This window comes from Coregonus lavaretus (assembly GCF_964263955.1).
Source record: "Coregonus lavaretus genome assembly, chromosome: 38".
Classification (NCBI taxonomy): Eukaryota; Metazoa; Chordata; class Actinopteri; order Salmoniformes; family Salmonidae; genus Coregonus; species Coregonus lavaretus.
This window is the reverse complement of record NC_140025.1, coordinates 5197108-5217044: the sequence shown is the minus strand read 5'-3', so window position 1 is coordinate 5217044 and position 19937 is coordinate 5197108. Positions and strand designations below refer to the sequence as shown.

General features: G+C 43.5%; 2 protein-coding genes across 2 annotated transcripts in view; one reads left to right on the top strand and one right to left on the bottom strand.

The window, feature by feature from the left end:
- Nucleotides 1-4875, top strand: part of LOC311112486 (lymphocyte antigen 75-like) — a gene marked incomplete at its 5' end in the record, with an annotated part of 61214 nt that extends 56339 nt beyond the window's left edge. Inside the window, 8 exons of the mRNA XM_084155621.1 lie at nucleotides 144-266; nucleotides 539-730; nucleotides 863-1086; nucleotides 1271-1481; nucleotides 2891-3052; nucleotides 3709-3825; nucleotides 4066-4257; nucleotides 4502-4875. Of these exons, the coding sequence (XP_084011747.1) occupies nucleotides 144-266; nucleotides 539-730; nucleotides 863-1086; nucleotides 1271-1481; nucleotides 2891-3052; nucleotides 3709-3825; nucleotides 4066-4257; nucleotides 4502-4674 (1394 nt within the window). The 3' untranslated portion in view covers nucleotides 4675-4875. The remainder of the gene's footprint in view (nucleotides 1-143; nucleotides 267-538; nucleotides 731-862; nucleotides 1087-1270; nucleotides 1482-2890; nucleotides 3053-3708; nucleotides 3826-4065; nucleotides 4258-4501) is intronic.
- A 2249-nt stretch (nucleotides 4876-7124) lies between these two features.
- Nucleotides 7125-19698, bottom strand: marchf7 (membrane-associated ring finger (C3HC4) 7). The gene is made up of 11 exons (XM_084155430.1): nucleotides 19619-19698; nucleotides 16033-16222; nucleotides 14763-14903; nucleotides 13673-13847; nucleotides 10960-11148; nucleotides 9629-10823; nucleotides 9249-9418; nucleotides 9041-9144; nucleotides 8681-8782; nucleotides 8420-8468; nucleotides 7125-7950 (listed from the first exon to the last, which is right to left on the bottom strand). The coding sequence occupies exons 2-11, from the start codon at nucleotides 16210-16212 to the stop codon at nucleotides 7853-7855; spliced, it is 2403 nt and encodes an 800-aa protein (XP_084011556.1). The 5' UTR covers nucleotides 16213-16222; nucleotides 19619-19698; the 3' UTR covers nucleotides 7125-7852.
- Nucleotides 19699-19937: the final 239 nt, after the last annotated feature.

Here is a 19937-nt window from a genome sequence, read left to right as displayed (position 1 = left end):
ATGTTTTAAAATTGACACTGATGCCTGGTCAAATAGACTTCATATGTGGTCTGACTGAAGGTGTTTATTAATTAAATGTACTCACTGCTTATGTATGAGTAATAAAGTCTTTATGAAGTGTTACCGGTTTATGTTCTTCTCAGCTGCTGATGCAGACATCCTGACCATCAGGGACTTAGTGGAGAATGAGTTTGTGAAGGAGCAGCTCCTTCCCTTCAAAGACCTGGTGCAGTTTGTCTGGCTAGGGGTGTTCAACGATGACAACGGTGAGTGGACTGAACTGGGTTCCCCATATTCATCTTCCCAACATTCAGCATGGACAGTTAGTGTGTCCTTATGTTTGAGCCGCTGTTTGGACTTTCATATTATCATTTATTGCCCTATATTATGAGGAGACACTGAATTGGACATTGTAAAATGTTCTCTGGATCATCAAGTCTTAAGCTTACTCACTGATCATTGCTGTATTATTGTGTGATGAAATGTGTAAACGTGTAGTACATTTGTAATGTCAAGTTGTTGTTCCTGTATTTGGTAGATAACCAGATGAAGTGGTATGATGGCACCAACGTCCAGTACTCTAACTGGGGAGATGGAAGACCAAGCATCTCAGCCAGCGATGAGTTCTTGGCTGGTCTCAACACTGAGGGAGTCTGGGAGATATTCACCAACAAACGCCACTTCAGTCCCTTCAAGCAGAGAAGCATTGTGGCCTGCAAACTGGATAATGGTTGGTAGACCCCATTCAGACAAACATACATTTCACCTATTCACAAGGAAAAATATATATTTTTTTACAACTAAATAATACATTTTTAATTTGATTGTTTCTATTAACACAAATGTTTTCTTTGTCCCCAAGACTCTAAGGTCGAATACAATCAGTCGGCCAGGGACTTTGAGCGCTATGGCAACCTGAGCTACCACCTGATAACCAGGAAGTTGAGCTGGTTCCAGGCCCTGGAGGAGTGTGGCCGCGGCAACGGACACCTGGCCAGCGTGCATGACACCGGGCACAATGCTCACATGGAGCTCATCGCCAAGCGAGATGGCTTCCCGCTGTGGATCGGTCTGTCCAGTCAGGATGTAAGGGAGCTTGGCCACAATGCCACTAACACGGCGGCCATTTCTAATGAGAATAACTTAATCTTTTTGAGAAATTTAGCTCAAAGCACTAAATGGCAGGTAAACATTCAATGCTAAATTTGCTAAGCACCTCCAGTGTGAAGTTTGTTGAATAACATTACATCTCCCTCCCCTCTCTGCGCAGGCTAGTGGCTCTCAGTCCTATGAGTGGTCCGATGGGACTAAGTATAACTACAGTCCGGTGGGACTCTCTGACACTGTGGGCAGGTCCAGCTCAGACCCTCAGGCTGTCTGTGTGTACATCACTCCCCATGGCACCTGGATGAGCAAGGACTGCCATGCCAAGATGGACGGAGCCATCTGCTACAACACCACCATCACCACCCCCACTCAGAGTAAGACCCAGTCCTAGTACCTAGCCTATTAGTATTACATCACCACCACCCCCACTCAGAGTAAGACCCAGTCCTAGTACCTAGCCTATTAGTATTACATCATCACCATCACCACCCCCACTCAGAGTAAGACCCAGTCCTAGTACCTAGCCTATTAGTATTACATCACCACCATCACCACTCAGAGTAAGACCCAGTCCTAGTACCTAGCCTATTAGTATTACATCACCACCACCCCCACTCAGAGTAAGACCCAGTCCTAGTACCTAGCCTATTAGTATTACATCATCACCATCACCACCCCCACTCAGAGTAAGACCCAGTCCTAGTACCTAGCCTATTAGTATTACATCACCACCATCACCACTCAGAGTAAGACCCAGTCCTAGTACCTAGCCTATTAGTATTACATCACCACCATCACCACTCAGAGTAAGACCCAGTCCTAGTACCTAGCCTATTAGTATTACATCACCACCATCACCACTCAGAGTAAGACCCAGTCCTAGTACCTAGCCTATTAGTATTACATCATCACCACCCTACTCAGAGTAAGACCCAGTCCTAGTACCTAGCCTATTAGTATTACATCATCACCACCCCCACTCAGAGTAAGACCCAGTCCTAGTACCTAGCCTATTAGTATTACATCATCACCACCCCCACTCAGAGGAAGACCCAGTCCTAGTACCTAGCCTATTAGTATTACATCACCACCACCCTACTCAGAGTAAGACCCAGTCCTAGTACCTAGCCTATTAGTATTACATCATCACCACCCCCACTCAGAGTAAGACCCAGTCCTAGTACCTAGCCTATTAGTATTACATCACCACCACCCCCACTCAGAGTAAGACCCAGTCCTAGTACCTAGCCTATTAGTATTACATCACCACCATCACCACTCAGAGTAAGACCCAGTCCTAGTACCTAGCCTATTAGTATTACATCACCACCATCACCACTCAGAGTAAGACCCAGTCCTAGTACCTAGCCTATTAGTATTACATCATCACCACCCTACTCAGAGTAAGACCCAGTCCTAGTACCTAGCCTATTAGTATTACATCACCACCACCCCCACTCAGAGTAAGACCCAGTCCTAGTACCTAGCCTATTAGTATTACATCATCACCACCCCCACTCAGAGTAAGACCCAGTCCTAGTACCTAGCCTATTAGTATTACATCACCACCATCACCACTCAGAGTAAGACCCAGTCCTACAGTCTTAGTACCTTTACTTATTAGTATTTATTTATTATACACGCAACTTGAATTATTGTGTAAAGAAGACATTGATGTCAATGAGAGATCTGAGCAGACTTTTTTGCATAGGATACGCACCAATCTTTTAAGATCCCATAAAATAAATCCCTCTGATGTCATCTGTTTGTTTGTCTGAATCAGGAGCGAACCTCGCAGCTCCCCAGGTAGACAACAACTGCCCGCAGAACAGTGGCTCGTCTAAGTGGGTCGAGCACCAGGACCACTGCTATGCCTTTGACATGACCTTTTATAACTACTCTGTGTACAGCATGGAGGATGCTAAGAGCATCTGTGAAAGGCTTGGTAAGTCGCCCACTATCTCTCCTATTTGACACATATATATTTCTGTATTATAGAAGTTGTATTGAACATTGTATTATCGCAGCATCTTGGGTTAGGTTGTTATGGTAACATCTTGGGTTAGGTTGTTATGGTAAGAGAAAGGTTTCCCTATAACCAACCTGATTAAATAAAGTTATTGAATATTTACTCTTATAAACCGGGTAGTTTGGCTCCTGGATGCTAATTGGCTGAAAGCCAAGGTACTTAACCCTAATTGCTCCACTGGCGCTGTACAATGGCGACCCTGGCCATGACCCCACTCCCTGCATGTCTCAGGGGGAGTTGGGATATGCAGAAAAACACATTTCCATTACAGATTTGTGTGTAACAGGACAAATATAAACAACCCCCAAATTATTATTCGAACTACGTTGCTAACCAGTTTATAATAGCAATAAGGTACCTCGGGGGTTTGTGGTAAATTGTCAATATACCGCGGCTAAGGGCTGTATCCAGGTACTCCTCGTTGCGTCGTGCATAAGAACAGCCCTTAGCTGTGGTATATTGGCCATATACCACACCTCCTCAGGCCTTATTGCTTAATTAGTACACCATGATCAGATCAGGTGGTTTCTTACTTACAGTACATGTGCCTCCTTTTTGCCTTTGATTGACAGATGCACAGCTGCTGACCATAACGACCAAAGAGGAGAATGACTTTGTTTCTGGCTACATGGCAGCCAACCCTCTCATCACCAGTAGGGTGTGGCTCGGCATGGACTTGGACACACAAGGTAAACTGACCTGACCAGTACAATATGATAGGCTTGTTACCTATTACTGTATAAGGATGTTATTAGACATGATATTTATATTGGACAGTATGTTCCATCTTAGGAAGTTCCGTGCACTTCATTTGGAAAGTCAGGCACTTTAAAATACATACAAATCCTACATGCCAATACATTGTATTCAAATAAAGTAATTTATTCTAACTCAACAGCATAGAATCAGTCATTCCTCTTGTCTTCCAGGTCAGCCAGTGGGCTGGGTGGACGGTTCCTCTCTGGCCTTCTCTAACTGGGAGACCAATGGCTCTGCTAGTGGGGTGAAGACAGGGACCCAGCAGAACCCCTGTGCTGTCATGGTGTCTGCAGATGGAGGCATCTGGAGCACAGTCAGCTGCAAGGACAGCCACAGCCGCATCGTCTGCAAAGTACCCGCACGTGAGTACCATAGTTCAGTGGTTCACCAGTCCAAACTCATACATATTTTTTTTTTACTATGTGGATAGCAGCATGCGTTGGTAACAGCTCCAAGCTATTGCATGTAACAAGAGGTGATTGTATACAGCTCATAGATTTCCCTGGCGTCGCCATGGTTATTACATATTAGGAAACATTGTGCTTGAAACAGGGACTTTCTTGGCCCGTCTGGAGATGTGTTTCTGACTGGCTGTGTTGTCTCCAGGGTCAGGGAACGCCCCGGTGGCTCTGGTCTTCTTCCTGGTCGTCCTCACTGCCCTCCTGGGGGCCATCGGCTTCGTCGTCTATAAGAAGAGCAGGGCCAGATTCAACTCCACCGTGCGCTACAGGAGAACCATTGATGACGCTGACAGCACTAGTATTATAGATGCAGAGTGAGACTTGTCTTGACTTCATATATGCAGCTTGAAGAAGCAGTTATGTGCCTATTCAGTATGGAAATATTATTATGCAGCAAACTAAAACCTGGCTGCCTTTTGATTTCAAAAGACCACTTTATTTATTTGTACAAATTCCAAAGCAGGCTTTCTAGTATTTTCTGTGACATTGTAAATATTGGCAAAAGGATTGTGATTTTTTTTTTAACTTAATAATGATGAGTTGTTTTAATTAACTTTGGGATTATTTTAAAGAGCTGGAAAATTGAACAGTTGCTGCAGGGTTGATGGACTTTGGGTTGACAAAAAAGGCACTGGATATGTGATGCTTGTTGTCAGGATATTTCTTATTTTCTCCTAAGCACTGTTTTTCTCTGTTTTCACTCTGTTTGTGATTATTTTCATGGAGGAAGACATCCTTTTCACTGATGGTCATTGATGAAATGATTGAAATTCTTAAAGAAACAACTGCACTTGCATTAACAGAACTATAATATTTTCAGGATGTATTAGCTTGGCATATTTTCATATTTCAGTTTGTAAATCATTTAAGGTCTAATACAGGTACTCTAGCAAATGCAGTCCAACACAGACTTCTTTAGACAATTTGGATAGTGTCACATGCTCATTTGCCATTCTAACTACATTTAATTCATCCCAACTGTAAATGCATTGATTTGTTTGTCATTATGACTGTAACCTTCCTCTCCTATGCACTCAAACTACTGAGAACATTTGCACTTTAAATTGAAATGTTTTATTGTGAATAATGCCTTAGCAGTTGTTTCTGCCATGTACAAGCACAATAGTTGTCTTGTTTGGTAGTTGAAGTTTTTGGGTGTTCATTTGGGTTTAACGTTTTCAAAGGTTGCTATTTGCTGAGGCCTCAAACTGCACACGACTGCTGTAAATATTTAAATTGTATTTTTTTATTATTATGGAGAATCTAAACCAAAGATGCTTTTTGAATCTTGTGAATGTTGATAACCTGGACATTCCTCCAGACTTTATTTGGATCTGCCTAGCAACAATGCTTGTTAACTATGATTACCATTCCCAAAATGTTCAACAGTATCTTCATATTTACAGTGGTCCCAAGCAGACCATCCACTCTACTCTGGTCTTCCAATAAAATAGGTCTGTCCTTAAAAGCTGGGTCGTGTTTCATTTTTTCTGTTGAGGAAATGAATAAAGATGTCAGACGTGGGTATCACTGTGACCTACCACAACTTGTATGAGCTTCGTTTTGAGGCGGCAAGGACACAAGGAATCGAGATAGGAATCATTGAGAAAAAGCCCTTGAATTCTGCTCAGGAGTTTCCCTAATTCAGGCCTGGATTCAATCCAAGGCGCTACAGCGCTGCTCTACAACTTGGATTGAATCCCAGCCTCAATCAAGGGTCGCGTTCCCCTACTCAGACGTTGCATGCATCAACCAATGGTTCCGTGCCACAGACTGTGTAGTCGGGCACCACACTGCTAGAACATGTGGCTAGCTGATACGTAAAAAGCCCTATCCAGGCATGTAAGATCTGGCATGTGTCCGCAACATCTGAGCAGAGGAACACGACCTTGTGATGAGGGAAGCTCTGACTTAGACTGAACTAATGTGATTGGTTGAAAGCTCAGTGGGCAGAGTTTACAGATGAGTGTATAAAAAGGCTTAGGTTGGAGGGCGTTACACGTTCAAATCCCAATTGTGACTTTTGTTTCCAACCTTACCAAACATTCTAAACTAATTACATTTCTAATCTACTAACCTAACTTTGAACAGCTTCAAATCTTAACACAGATGGTGCCTTCCACACTCCTAGTGCAGTGGATTAGGCACTGGGATAGGGACCAGGTCACAGGTTCATTTCTTGCCAAAACCATTTCACAAAAAAAGTATGGGAGATTGTCAATTAGTTTTGCTTGACTTCCTGGTCCAGGAAACAAATGCACTTTAATGAAATTAGACTCCTCCACTAGCACATCCGGCAAATTACGTTTGCAGGAGGAATCCCAAAATGTATAAAGTGGTAACTCAATTTAGCTAGTAGTGACAGACATTTTATAAAGATTACTAGTGTATTGTTTAAACGTGTGCATGCTTTTATCCTTAGAGAAAAGTTAATTCAAAAGGGGGTGAGGCGGATTACAAAACTCTTCCCAGTAGGATACACCTAAGTATTCTCGGCCGGAGGAGGCTATCGAGCAGCTTTTCTGTTCACCTATTAACAAATTGCCACTTCTACATATGGCAACCACTTATCGGTTTCCGGGTCATGGAGAAGAGGGAGTGTACCTCAATTGAGAATCTCCCAGTCTTTTTTTATTTATTACCATATTGGTCTTTGAGCAACAGTTGTTGAAATGTCTTACATTAACAGCTTTTTAACCCTACTTCCTATATTAACTTTAGAGTCCTTATTCGGTTTAGTTGAATGAAATGTTGCCTGCAAACAGCTGTACATTCAAAACTTTATTGCAATAATTCAATCATGAAAACAAGTTTTAGGGCCAAGCAAAATAGCATTTTCATACCGCAGACATTGAAAACAGACAGAAAAACGGAACAAATGTTAATAAACTGTCAATTATTCGGCTGTGAAAAGTAAAGTTGGCACCTTCTTTCACATATATATTTTTTTAAAACTTGCTTCAAAAAGGAAAGGAAAATTCACATAGGAAAAGAAAAATGGTAAAGGGAATAATTTGCCACCTCTTGATATATTCTCCCCTAAACAGAACCCTTTCCTTCTCCCAAACCGCTAAACTAACAAACCAGTGTTGTGTTCATGATTCCATCTCCTTTTTGTTTTTACAATATCTCACCACGGTGGCCAGATCTGATTTTTTAGATCAGTAAACGTTTCAAGCACTCGTGGTATAACAGTTCAAAAAGACAACTTGCATTTTAACGGAATAAAGCCCACTCAAATCTGGAGACCAAAAGGAAAGGAAATATAAAGCATTTCCTCACCTCTGTCTGCATATCTATGACATCATTACCTCTACGTCAGGCGTGACCTCCCATCTACTTGGCATTGGCTTTTTTTTCGTTGATCATCCCACAAGCCATTGCACTCAGTAAAATCACATGAGGTGAAACAGAGCAACAGATTGGGTTGCTACTACAAGGTAACTCCAACTCTGTCTCCCCCCACCCCCCCATCTTTTTTCCTTATCCCCTTCACTCAATTATACTCCTCTTCCAGGTCTTCATCGAGGTCACAGAAATCAATTGACGGCCGGGTATCAACCACCTCCTCTTCATCCGACTCCCCATAAGAGCCTGCAGCGGAGAAAACAATTATCAGTCAAACCTGAGACTAGTTTATTAGTAGTGAATTTCATTATTTATTTTTGAATAAAGAACGCAGTTGCAAAATGTATTTTAGTTTAGAATGTGTTCGAAAGTAAAATATTAAGACCATTTAATTGTCAGTCAGGAATACTGCAGTGCACACCATGATATCAACGCATCTAATAACCTCCACTGAGATGACCTTGTGCCTAGCTAACTGAAGGGTAATTATTCACAGCAGTGTTGCTGGGCAAAAAAAATCTGTGCAGAGCTCTTGTCATGCTACGTATGGACCTTTAACATCAGAGAAGGTCAATATAATCAAATACTTACCCATCAATTCATTAACAGTGGGGGGGGGGGGGGGGGGGGGGGTTAGTTTGACTCACAGCCTTGTATCAAGTTATTAAAACATCATGTGATCACAGCATTGGGGAGATATTATTCAAGAACGTACTTTCAAGATTGTCCATGTGTTCGTGAAGGGTTCTCGCCAGGTTGAAAAACTGAGCGAGAGAGGGGGAAATATTTTTTTTAAACAATGAATCCTACTACATGTGAATTAAGTATTTTTTCCCAATACAATAGTAAGTGAATTATTGGAGGCCAAAGAAGAACCTTGGGCTTAACATTCAAAATGACTCCTCTGCGCACAGCGCAAATGAATGATGCTGAGAATTGTTTTGGCATGGTGTCGAGTGTAGGCATGCGTTATTACCCCTGCGTCGTTGGCAGCTCCTAGCACATCAGAGAACCTCTGCTCACACAGGTGAAGCAACACCACCAGGTAAAGGCCACAACTGATGAACTCATACTCAGACTGGACAGAAAGGGAAATAAAGTAAGCAGTCACTTAAACTGCAGATATGCCTTAAACTCAAGTTAGGACTGGGTCCTAGGGGGTTAAACCTTAAAGGGAACATTTTACGGAACACTTGTTTTTAGTGTTCATTCTGGTATTCTACAGTTGAATGAGCAGCACAGGAGTGATTCTCTGCGGAGCGTTTCCCATTCACAGTCTAACAGATAATGGCTGACTAGGAGATTACTGTCTGGGGTTAACTGAACGTCCCCTCACCCTCTCATGTGTCCTGTGCAGCTCGTTGATGTCAAAGTTCTCAATGTTCAGGTGCAGCTTTTCTTTGCACAGCTCACACGTGGTGATGGCATCCAGATTAGTGCCTGGACAAGAAAGTGAAAGATGGCAAGAATGTGGGATCAATGCATTATATCTAGGGGCAGAAGTCATTTGTTAAGGTCAGAGAGAGAAAGAAATGTGTTCTTACCAGAGCTGATTTTGGAGCGCAGCCACTTCTTGATGCAGTCCTGGTGAACATACTGCAGACTGCCTGTGCAGCGGCAGGGTTCGATCAGGGGGTTGGAGGGAGAGTCCTCACCCATTTGGCAAATACGACACCGGTCCCCTTCCTCCTCGTCAGAGTCCTCCAACAGCAGGCTACAGGGGAGAGAGAAAGAGGTTTATTTACAGTTATCAACCATTCAAATCAGAGAAGAATGACATAGTAAAATAATTAAAGTGGTGGTCCAGCCAAAGAGGCATTTGAATGACAAGACGAGTGTGGCCACATTAAAGACAATGGACAACACAGGGACAGTGCTATTCAGCCCACTCCCCAGTAAGCTCAGAGAAGGACAGTGTCCCCACCTCTCCTGGATCTTCCTCAGTCTCTCAGGGTCTCTGGAGGAGGCAGGCTTATCCTTCTCCTGGCCCTCCGGTTGGCTCCTGGCGGCGCCTGTCATGTCCACGGCGATCATGACGTTGTCGTGGACGCGGAACAGCGGGCTGCTCATGAACCTCGCCAAACGCTGACTACTCCCCGCCACGTCTCTCAACTCTTCCTGTAGGGTGGCGCAAGCACCCATCGCCCCCGAGGATGCCGCCGCCGCACCTTCCTCTTCGTCTTCCTCCTCCTCCTCCTCCTCTTCGTCAGCCTTGGCCTCGGGGGTGTCTCTCCTGAGGGGGAACTGGGTACCACGGTAATCCTCATCGGCGCCGGACGCCAGGCGAGCGCTCTCGTCCCGTCCTTCTCTTCTACGGCGGGAGAAGAGAGGAGTGCAGCGGGTCCGGATGGAAGACGAGAGCCAGGAGGAACCCGAAGTACTACTACTACTACTTCCAACACCACCGCTGGTGCTGCTGCTGCCCCCTCTCCAGGCCTCCAGGGGCTCCGGGGCATGCTGGGTCTGGCCCTCCTGGACCGGGGACAGGCCCTGTCTGCGACGCCTCAGGAAGGCAAATGCCTGGGCCGCGTCAGAGCCTCTGGTAACGGATTCCACGCTCACGGGTCGGATGCTCTCCTCGCTGGTAGCCACGGGGGTGTGGCTGGGGCAGTCTCCTCCAACGACAGGGCTGTCCTCGGCTGAGTCGAAGGAGCGGGAGGCGGAGCCAGAGCTGGAGCCGCTGGAGTCCTGGCTGGAGCGCCGAGAGAAGAGGCGGGAGAGGAGGCGACGGGTGGAGCGACGTCCATCCAATGCCTCACCACCCTCCGGGGTTGGCCTGGGGGTGGGGACTGGCGCGGCGGGAGGTGGGCTGGAGTCCCGGGCCTCCCGTCTTGCTGAGGGAGTTGTGTACCAAGAGGAGGGGCGAGAGGAGACGGAGGAGGAGACTCCTAGAGTGGGCTCTGGGCTCTCAGTGGGCTCCTTGGTGGTGCGGAGGGTAGAGGTGGTCAGGGAGCGGCCAGTGGTCCGGGTGGTGGAGAAGTCCCGGGCCAGTGGGGAACGCTGGTAGGTGGAGGAGAGGTGCCGGCTGAGGGAGCTGCTCTCCCTGCTAGAGGAAGAGTAGAGGGTCTCCTTGGGCCGGGCCCCCTGGGCATAGGTGGAGGTCACACGGTCTGGCCGGTCTGAAACACAAATATGTCCACATTGTCAGTATTATGTTTGTGTGCGAGTATGTAAATGTGTCAGATTTATGATTGAATGTGTGCGTAAATATGTAAATGCACACAAATGAGCCACTGTGTGTGTGTAAGAACATACACAGGGAGGAGGTGAGTCCAGAGCTCTTATAGCTGATAGTATCAGCCACACTGGACAGACTCCTCCCCTCACTCCTCCTCTCCAGCTCCCTTCTGGACCACAGGGGCTCTGAGGAGGAAGAGGAGGAGGAAGAAGAGGAGGAGGACGACGACCTGGACAGAGGCCGGTACGACTTCCACGACGACAAATCTAAACACAAGGTGCCAGTTTGTTATTCACCTGCATGTTAGAAAATATACATTGGCTAAAGCACGAAGGATTTAGGAATCATTAATATGTTTAATCAATGTCATAAGGTTAGCTGAAGATTTAATATAATTATCACTCAAAGCAATGGCAATTATTTTTTGCATGATTATCACAAGACCTGTGCTCATCAAGTGTAGGTAAACTAACAGCAGTATAATAAGTATATAGGTTATAGGTTGAGAGCTTTTGTGAAAGAGCACAGTTAGAAAGATATGGCATATAGAAGCAAACCGGATGGACATCATGAAAAATTATCGGAGAGGTTGAGGAAGTTCAGGAGTAAAAACAAACAAAATAGAATTATTGTAAAATTGACTGTCCATAAAATGTATATAGTATGTATAAGCTGGAAGTAGAGGCCTAAGCATTGTTGTTCACTAGTTTACTCTAATTAGGGAAGGGGTGGTGGGGTTGGAAAGTAATAAAGGGAAATATTTTCTTTATCGATATACATACATGGAAAAAAAATTTAAGAGACCACTGCAAAATTATCAGTTACTCTGGTTTTACTATTTATAGGTATGCGTTTGGGTAAAAATAACATTTTGTTTTATTCTATAATCTACTGACAACATTTCTCCCAAATAAAAATATTGTCATTTAGAGCATTTATTTGCAAAAAAATGACAATTGGTCAAAATAACAAAAAAGATGCAGTGTTGTCAGACCTCAAATAATGCAAAGAAAATAAGTTCATGTTCATTTTTAAAAATCACAATACTAATGTTTTAACTTAGGAAGAGTTCAGAAATCAACATTTGGTGGAATAACCCTGATTTTCAATCACAGCTTTCATGCGTCTTGGCATGCTCTCCACCAGTCTTTCACATAGATGTTGGGTGACTTTATGCCACTACTGGCGCAAATATTCAAGCAGCTCGGCTTTGTTTGATGGCTTGTGACCATCCACCTTCCTCTTGATCACATTCCAGAAGTTTTCAATGGGGTTCAGGTCTGGAGATTGGGCTGGCCATGACAGGGTCTTGATCTGGTGGTCCTCCATCCACACCTTGATTGACCTGACTGTGTGGCATGGCGCATTGTCCTGCTGGAAAAAACAATCCTCAGAGTTGGGGAACAATGTCAGAGCAAAAGGAAGCAAGTTTTCTTCTAGGACAACCTTGTACGTGGCTTGATTCATGCGTCCTTCACAAAGACAAATTTGCCCGATTCCAGACTTGCTGAAGCACCCCCAGATAATCACCGATCCTCCACCAAATTTCACAGTGGGTGCGAGACACTGTGGCTTGTAGGCCTCTCCAGGTCTCCGTCTAACCATTAGACGACCAGGTGTTGGGCAAAGCTGAAAATTGGACTCATCAGAGAAGATGACCTTACTCCAGTCTTCTACGGTCCAATCCTTATGGTCTTTTGCAAACCTCAGCCTGGCTCTTTGCTTCTCATTGATGAAGGGCTTTTTTCTAGCTTTGCATGACTTCAGCCCTGCCCCTAGGAGCCTGCTTCAAACCGACCTCGCCGTGCACTTCACTCCAGCTGCCGTTTGCCATTATTTTTGTAGGTCACTTGATGTCATCCTACGGTTGTTAAGTGACATTCAAATGAGTTGGCGGTCATCCCGGTCAGTAGAGAGTCGTTTTCGCCCTCTGCAGCTTTGTTGTCCCCAATGTCTGCTGCTTGACCTTGTTCTTATGAACCGCCGTCTTTTACATTTTAAGGATGGAAGCAACCTGACGCTCACTGTATCCCTCTGCCAGTAGACAGAATTGACCCCTTCTTTTCCTCACTCAGATCTTTCCTTTTCAACTCTTTTGGCATGGTCAATAGTTATTTTTTGATTAATATTACTTTTGAGGTACTATTAGCACTGTTTTTGCCATCCAGCTGGTCCTATTGAAAGAGGATAGTGATGACCACAGCAGTGGTTTTTATACTTTTCCTTATTAAACAAGATTTGGTTCAGGTGATCACCTAATCAGTACCTAATTCAGTAGAATGAGGTGTGCCTGTGTTGGAATTCAACTGACACTGGAATGGAATGGCTGTCATACATGTAGAGATCCTGATTTAAGAAAAAATTGCAGTAGTCTCTTAATTTTTTTCCACAGCTCTGTGTGTGTGTGTGTATATATATATATATATATATATATATATATATATATACACTTTTTTTTTTGCGAGAAAAAACATATGGGGGTTGGAAGTGATGCTGACAATTATATTGATGGAAGTTACAATCTTTCTGCAATATTAAAGCTGATCTACCCCCTTTAAAAAAAAAAAACTAAACAGCAGTATATTTAGGCCGTCATTGTAAATAATAATTTGTTCTTAACTGACTTGCCTAGTTAAATAAAGGCTAAATAAAAAAATAAAATGTACAGGAAAAGTTCACATTTAAAACATCAGGTATTTTCATATGTTAAAAAAGGGCTCAAGGAAAGAGACTGAAAACATTCATAAATCATGAACTATCCCTTTAAAAATAGAACCAGGGGTCAGATACCAGAGTCTCTGTTGAGGACACTGCTGGAGGAGGAGGAGCCAGTCACAGAGGAGGAGGGGCTTCTTGTATATGCAGCTCGGTTGGTGTAGGACAGTTTGGCCCGTTTGGTATCCCCATCATCAGTTGTGTTGCTGAGAAGTCCTGAGTACGTCCCCAGTCTTCTCTCTGAATCAGTCTGATAAAACCACCCACAGAATACCGTCACATGAATAAAAATGGGCTTGAACGGCACTGTGAACTTCAAACAAGTGTGCGCATCAGTAATATAAATGTATGGATACAGAAGTTAGTCTGAGTCAAACTGCTTAATCCTTAACCGTCTATTAACGCACATGTGCATCAATCTATGTAACATAATACAAAAAGTCCATCAAAATCCATCAGTTTAAGCTAGAGATAGCATGGGATGCGTCTCAATCCACCACATCCGCTTATGTCGCTCTTCCTCATCTGCGGTGGAAGGTGGCCGAGCTACAGCGGTGTTGGTCAGACCATGAGACATCCTGAAAAAATAAAATGTCGGTCTTCTCGCGAAACGTAGCGTTCGAACTGGTAGGTAGCTTAGTGGTTAAGAGCGTTGTGCCAGTAACCGAAAGGTCGCTGGTTCTAATCCCCGTGCCGACTAGTTGAAAAATATGTCTATGTGCCCTTGAGCAAGGCACTTAACCCTAATTGCTCCTGTAAGTCGCTCTGGATAAGAGTGTCTGCTAAATGACTAAAAATGTAAAATGCAGTATGAGGTAGTTGTGCCAACAAAAATAAGGGGTTAAATATGGGTTAAAAAAAACTGATATTTCCCAAGCTTGCTTATATCTCCCAGATATAGGATAGACACTTCAAAACCTTAATCCTTATGATACATTTTTTTGACTTTTTTTGCAATTTATAAAAATGTTTTATTCAATTCGTTTCTATGAGCTATCGTAGTAAAGGCCAAATTCTATATTTTATCAACAACAAAAAAAATCATTTTTTTTATTGATACCTAAAGGGGTCCTAAAATACCAAATCAAATAGCTAAATAATCCACGGTATGACCATCTTAAAACAATTCCATAATGAACAAGATCGTGTTCTATCGTGCGTTTACCAGTTTGCTGCGGCTGCTCAGAGAGGAGTCGGCCCAGGAGCGATCGTAGGAGACAGAGGAGGTCGTCAGAGGGGATTTCCAGCTGGAGTGGCGGCTATCAGAACTACTGTAGTCCCTGGTCGAGCTGAGGAACCGAGAGCTCTGAGACACACGGAGCATGAAAACACATGGGGTCATTGCAAGGCAATACATAGAGCAATGTAAGGTAGCTGACACGGTACATGGGACAAATCCAAGATCACCACAAACAGGAGATGAGTGGTAAAACAGATCATATCAAAGCACAGTGCTTCCCTTAGGATATTTTTCAGCAGCTGTGGCAAAATTATAGTTGGGCGTGGCCAATGGCATAAGACCAAAAATTGTAAAGGCCCTCTCAAAGACAATTTAGCTGTTAAATATTTTTTTTTTTTTACTACTAATCTACACATTTTGCTATGGCTTCTGCAGTGTTCTTAAGCTAGCAGAGCGACTCAAACATAAAATCAATGGAGGAACCTATTTTTTGGAGTGGCGGCAACGATTTCGCAGCGGAGGCTGCCACTGCTAAATGAATATAGGGGAAACACATATCCTTGTACCAATTATTCCTACATTCTTGTATGCTAGCTAGATAAATATAATAATGCCATAATATTTCACAATGCCATTATTTGTTTTGAACATCAAACGCATTCAAAGGTACTCCAAAATGTCTACAGCCTTCTGTAATTCTACTTAAAGGCATTTGCAAACGTGTCAATTAAGTCACTTGTTTATTGTGCATTTCAGCCGGGCCCAGGACTCTTCTGGAAGAGTAGTCAAATAGACAGACACAGGCAGCCCAGTAGTAACTTAATCTAGGCTGGCCTATAAAAAGCTCCAGCTAAAGTACACAGATACCTTCTCTGCTTCTGAACACAGCTAGCTCGCCAAATAGAGAGGAGGGCTGGAGCCAAGAGGGAGAGCAAAAGAGACTCCCTTAGACAAAAGTCAGCAAAGAAAGCCTGGTGCTTAGGGGGAGAAAATAATGACCCACTCAACTGCATTTATTTGAAAGAGAACATTATTTTTCATGAAAACAGGCTAAACTTGTCCCACCTGCCTAGCCTTACCCTTCCTTTGTTTATAAAACACATTTTAAGTCTTCTTATCATTGTTAACCGGCAGAAACTTCTCATTCAAATCCAGGCCTAGAGGCCACATATTTTAGGAATCCTAAATGACATTTAGGGTCAGCAAATGTATGTGACCTGCCATTTTCTCACTCATTCGGTGTTCAGTTCAGTACCTGGTGGTCGAGGTCAGGTTTAAGGGGCGTGGCCCTGGTGAATCGATCACTGTTCAGGACATTGGATCTTCCATAGAGCCTGCTGGATCCCAGGGAGGAGGGGGAAGAGGATGAATGGGAAGAATAAGACGATGGGGTGCTGGACACCGTAAAGGGCAGCCGGCGAGGCTTGGAATCCATCACTGATTGGCTGTGGAAAGACCAAGAAGTTAGTAACAATAAATCCAACAGGATCCATCACTGATTGGCCGTGGAAAGATATTAGAAAAGCCAAGATGTTAGAGAACACATGAAATCAAACATTGTACAAATAGGTGGAGTACAGTAGGCCTAAACATAGTCCCCAGTGTTATTTAGTACACAAGTACTAGACTGATGTAGGCTACAGCAGGGGCTCCCAGACTTTTTCCACTCAGGCCCCCCATACAGCATTGAACATCTCACGTCCGCCATGCGCGTGTCACATCTATTTCTATGGGCACAAGCACTGTTCATGACACAAACTGTTCACATCCCTCTTGTTGGCGGAGAGAAGAGTTTGCAGTTTTCAACCTAATTTTCTTGCAATTCTATACATTTACATTTACGTCATTTAGCAGACGCTCTTATCCAGAGCGACTTACAGGAGCAATTAGGGTTAAGTGCCTTGCTCAAGGGCACATCGACAGATTTTTCACCTAGTTGGCTCGGGGATTAGAACCAGCGACCTTTCGGTTACTGGCACAACGCTCTTAACCACTAAACTACCTGCCACCCCATTTTGCCATGTCTAATATGTATCCGTGTGATATTTGAGTGACTCAAACATTACAACAAAATCTACGGACTAAAAAAGCTAGCCAGAAAACGTTAGCTGCCATGGGCTAGTTGATCAGCACATTTCTGACAAGTTATAAATATCTCTAAGGTATGCAACAACTGACATGACAAGAGGAAAGCTGATTATGCACTACCTAATTTCGAAATTGCACCTTGTGTACTCTACTATTACAACCTTCCAGAGTAAGTTGAAAACCGTACTGAGTTCCTTTAAAAAAATGTTTATATAGAAATAAATAAAATGTGGGAACCATTGGGCTCCAGTACTCCATATCAGTACTCATTCAATATACAGGACTCAAGAGTTCAATGTCCTGACCCAACCCTACCTTTTTTATTGCTAAAACCTTTGGTGCCGGTTCCACTCAAATCTTAGGCTAAACTTGATTTAACGACAACAAGATAAGACGAGATAGACCTAGCTGCGTTTTGAAACCGCAAATCGTAAAGACCAGACTGAAGAGTCAGGAAATCTCCCAATCTGATAAGGCCCCAACAGTCAGGAGAAGGGGTTGACTGTTCGCTGAGGCAGCAGAAGTGTTACTGTACAAAACAGACAGTCAAACTGGCTTCTTGGCACCTAACCCCCACACCTGTCCTTGGAGCATGATCAAAGTTACTGCACCCCAAACGGCACCCTATTCAGTGCACTACTTTTGCCCAGGCCTCTGGTCAAAAGTAGTGCACTATATAGGCATTAGGATGCCATTTGGTACACACAGTCACAGCCATTTGATGGTGACATTTCCAGAGGAATGAGAGCAGCAGGGGGGCTGTGAAGGCCAGGTCAGGCCTCACATCACACATGAGATAGTTACTGCAGGATAATTTGTTAAAAAGGTGCATTCCTCTGGTTTACATGGATCACAGCACCCGTATGGGGAAAGGCAAACGAGAGAAAAAAATCTGGCTTCTCCTTACAAAGCCCCACCCCTTACTCAACTGTTTGAGAAAGGTTCCTAAAAGTAAATTACCAAATGTTTATTTTTATTGCACCTAGGCTATCACCTATGGTAGCCTACAGTTGTGGCTTAGAAATACTATTTCCAAAAATAAATTAGCAATATTTTTATTTATATAGCTCCTAATTTAGCCCCAAAATAGCCCAATGCAATTGTGGCTTCTCTCAATCACACTCATGACGCATGGGTGGTGCTAAACTTAACCATCAAGAATGCAGAGTGTACACATGAGCAAAGTTGTTTTGATAACAGGTCAAGCTCTGTTTTGCTTGTATGTAGGATGTGGAGGAGGCCTAGGTAAGGCTGATGAAATCTTTACACAAGATGACAAAACTTGCTTCTCCATTGTTGTTGATATTTGCACAATAGTAACAAGTTCAGTCATGCTCTGCAACCATTTTACATTTAAGTCATTTAGCAGACGCTCTTATCCAGAGCGACTTACAGGAGCATTTAGGGTTAAGTGCCTTGCTTAAGGGCACATCGACAGATTTTTCACCTAGTCGGCTCGGGGATTACAACCAGCGACCTTTCGGTTACTGGCACAACGCTCTTACCCACTAAGCTACCTGCCGCCCAAACCTGGAAGAGTGAATTTTAATTAGGCTATAGAATATAATTTCAGTTTTTCTAAAGCACATGGTTTTGCTCCTCTTCCTGATTCAGACATGGACATAGATGCATTAGCTTTTTTTTTTCTTCTACCAGTCTAGGCCAGTTATTTTTCCTTCTCCATCTAACATTTACCAGATTTGCTGCAGAAAACTATAGTCAACTGTCTTATGCCAACAGTTGAGTAAACACTTTAGCATCTCAGTCATGAATAGCAAGCTAGCCAACAATAGCTTCAACCAATAATTGTTTTTCGAGATTGTGCTAGGGACGTGTTGCAGCTAGCTAACAAATGCATCATGGCTAACTTTAGGTAACTGGCTACTGTAACTAAAAGGCTACCCAAATGAGCCAACAGACCTTTCAAAATGTCTGGCAGTTTCCAAGAAAGAGTTGCCTTTTCTGTTGCTGACCAGATCACGAAAGAGTTTGTCAACTAGCTAACTACCTACCGTTAGCAATACCCATGGCAATGTCAGCAAGAAACATGCATGGTCTCAAAGTTACTGTCTGGGGCTACCTGGTCAAGCTAGCCTCCCAAACATGTTGGCACTGCTTCGAAGTTCAAAATGGATGAAGAAAAACAGCTTGCTAGCTAACGTTACCTACTAGGCTAAATAGTTAGTTAACCTTATCCCACGACCACAACGCATGCTAGGGCTACAGTAGCTAACTACCTTCCTAGCAATAGAAACCACTCGATTAGGACATGTCAGTCATATCCACAAATAGGACATTTACGGTCAAGACATCGAGACACAAAAGACGATGAGTGGCGGCAGGTAGTTTAGTGGTTAAGAGCGTTGTGCCAGTAACCGAAAGGTCGCTGGTTCTAATCCCCGACCCGACTAGGTGAAATATCTGTCGACGTGCCCTTGAGCAAGGCACTTAACCCTAATTGCTCCTGTAAGTCGCTCTGGATAAGAGCGTCTGCTAAATGACTAAAATGTAAATGTAATAATCCTTGATGGTTTAGCTGGCTAGATAGCGAACGGTAACGTTAGGCCTATTTTTTATGGTGCTGTTGTTGATCCGTCCTGACAGACAACGTTAGCAAGCTAGCTAATTCATTTCTTATATTGAAGGAATCCCTTTATTCGTTGCCAAATTGCGATGTAAAACAGTCGCTGGCTATAGCTAGAAACATCACGGATAAGGTGCTAACTTCGTGCAAAAGCAGCACACTCTCTCACCTTTGCTTCCAAGCTTCGCTGCATTCAATGATGACGGCGTCTGTGTGTTGATATAGAGAAGGTCATGTGATTTACAATGCAATCAGACACCCAGAGAAAGGACGTACAACTCAGGATGGTGATTGACAATGTACTCCAGCCAATAGAATATGAAACACTGTACTTGTTCCTCCCCCTTTTTAATTGACGGTTATGAGTTATGATTGAAGTACAGTATGATTGTGATAGTAATTAATTGATGATGATGTTGGTGAGTTAAGATTGAAAGGATGGTTGTGATAATTCATTGATGATGATGATGATGTTGGTGAGTTACAAT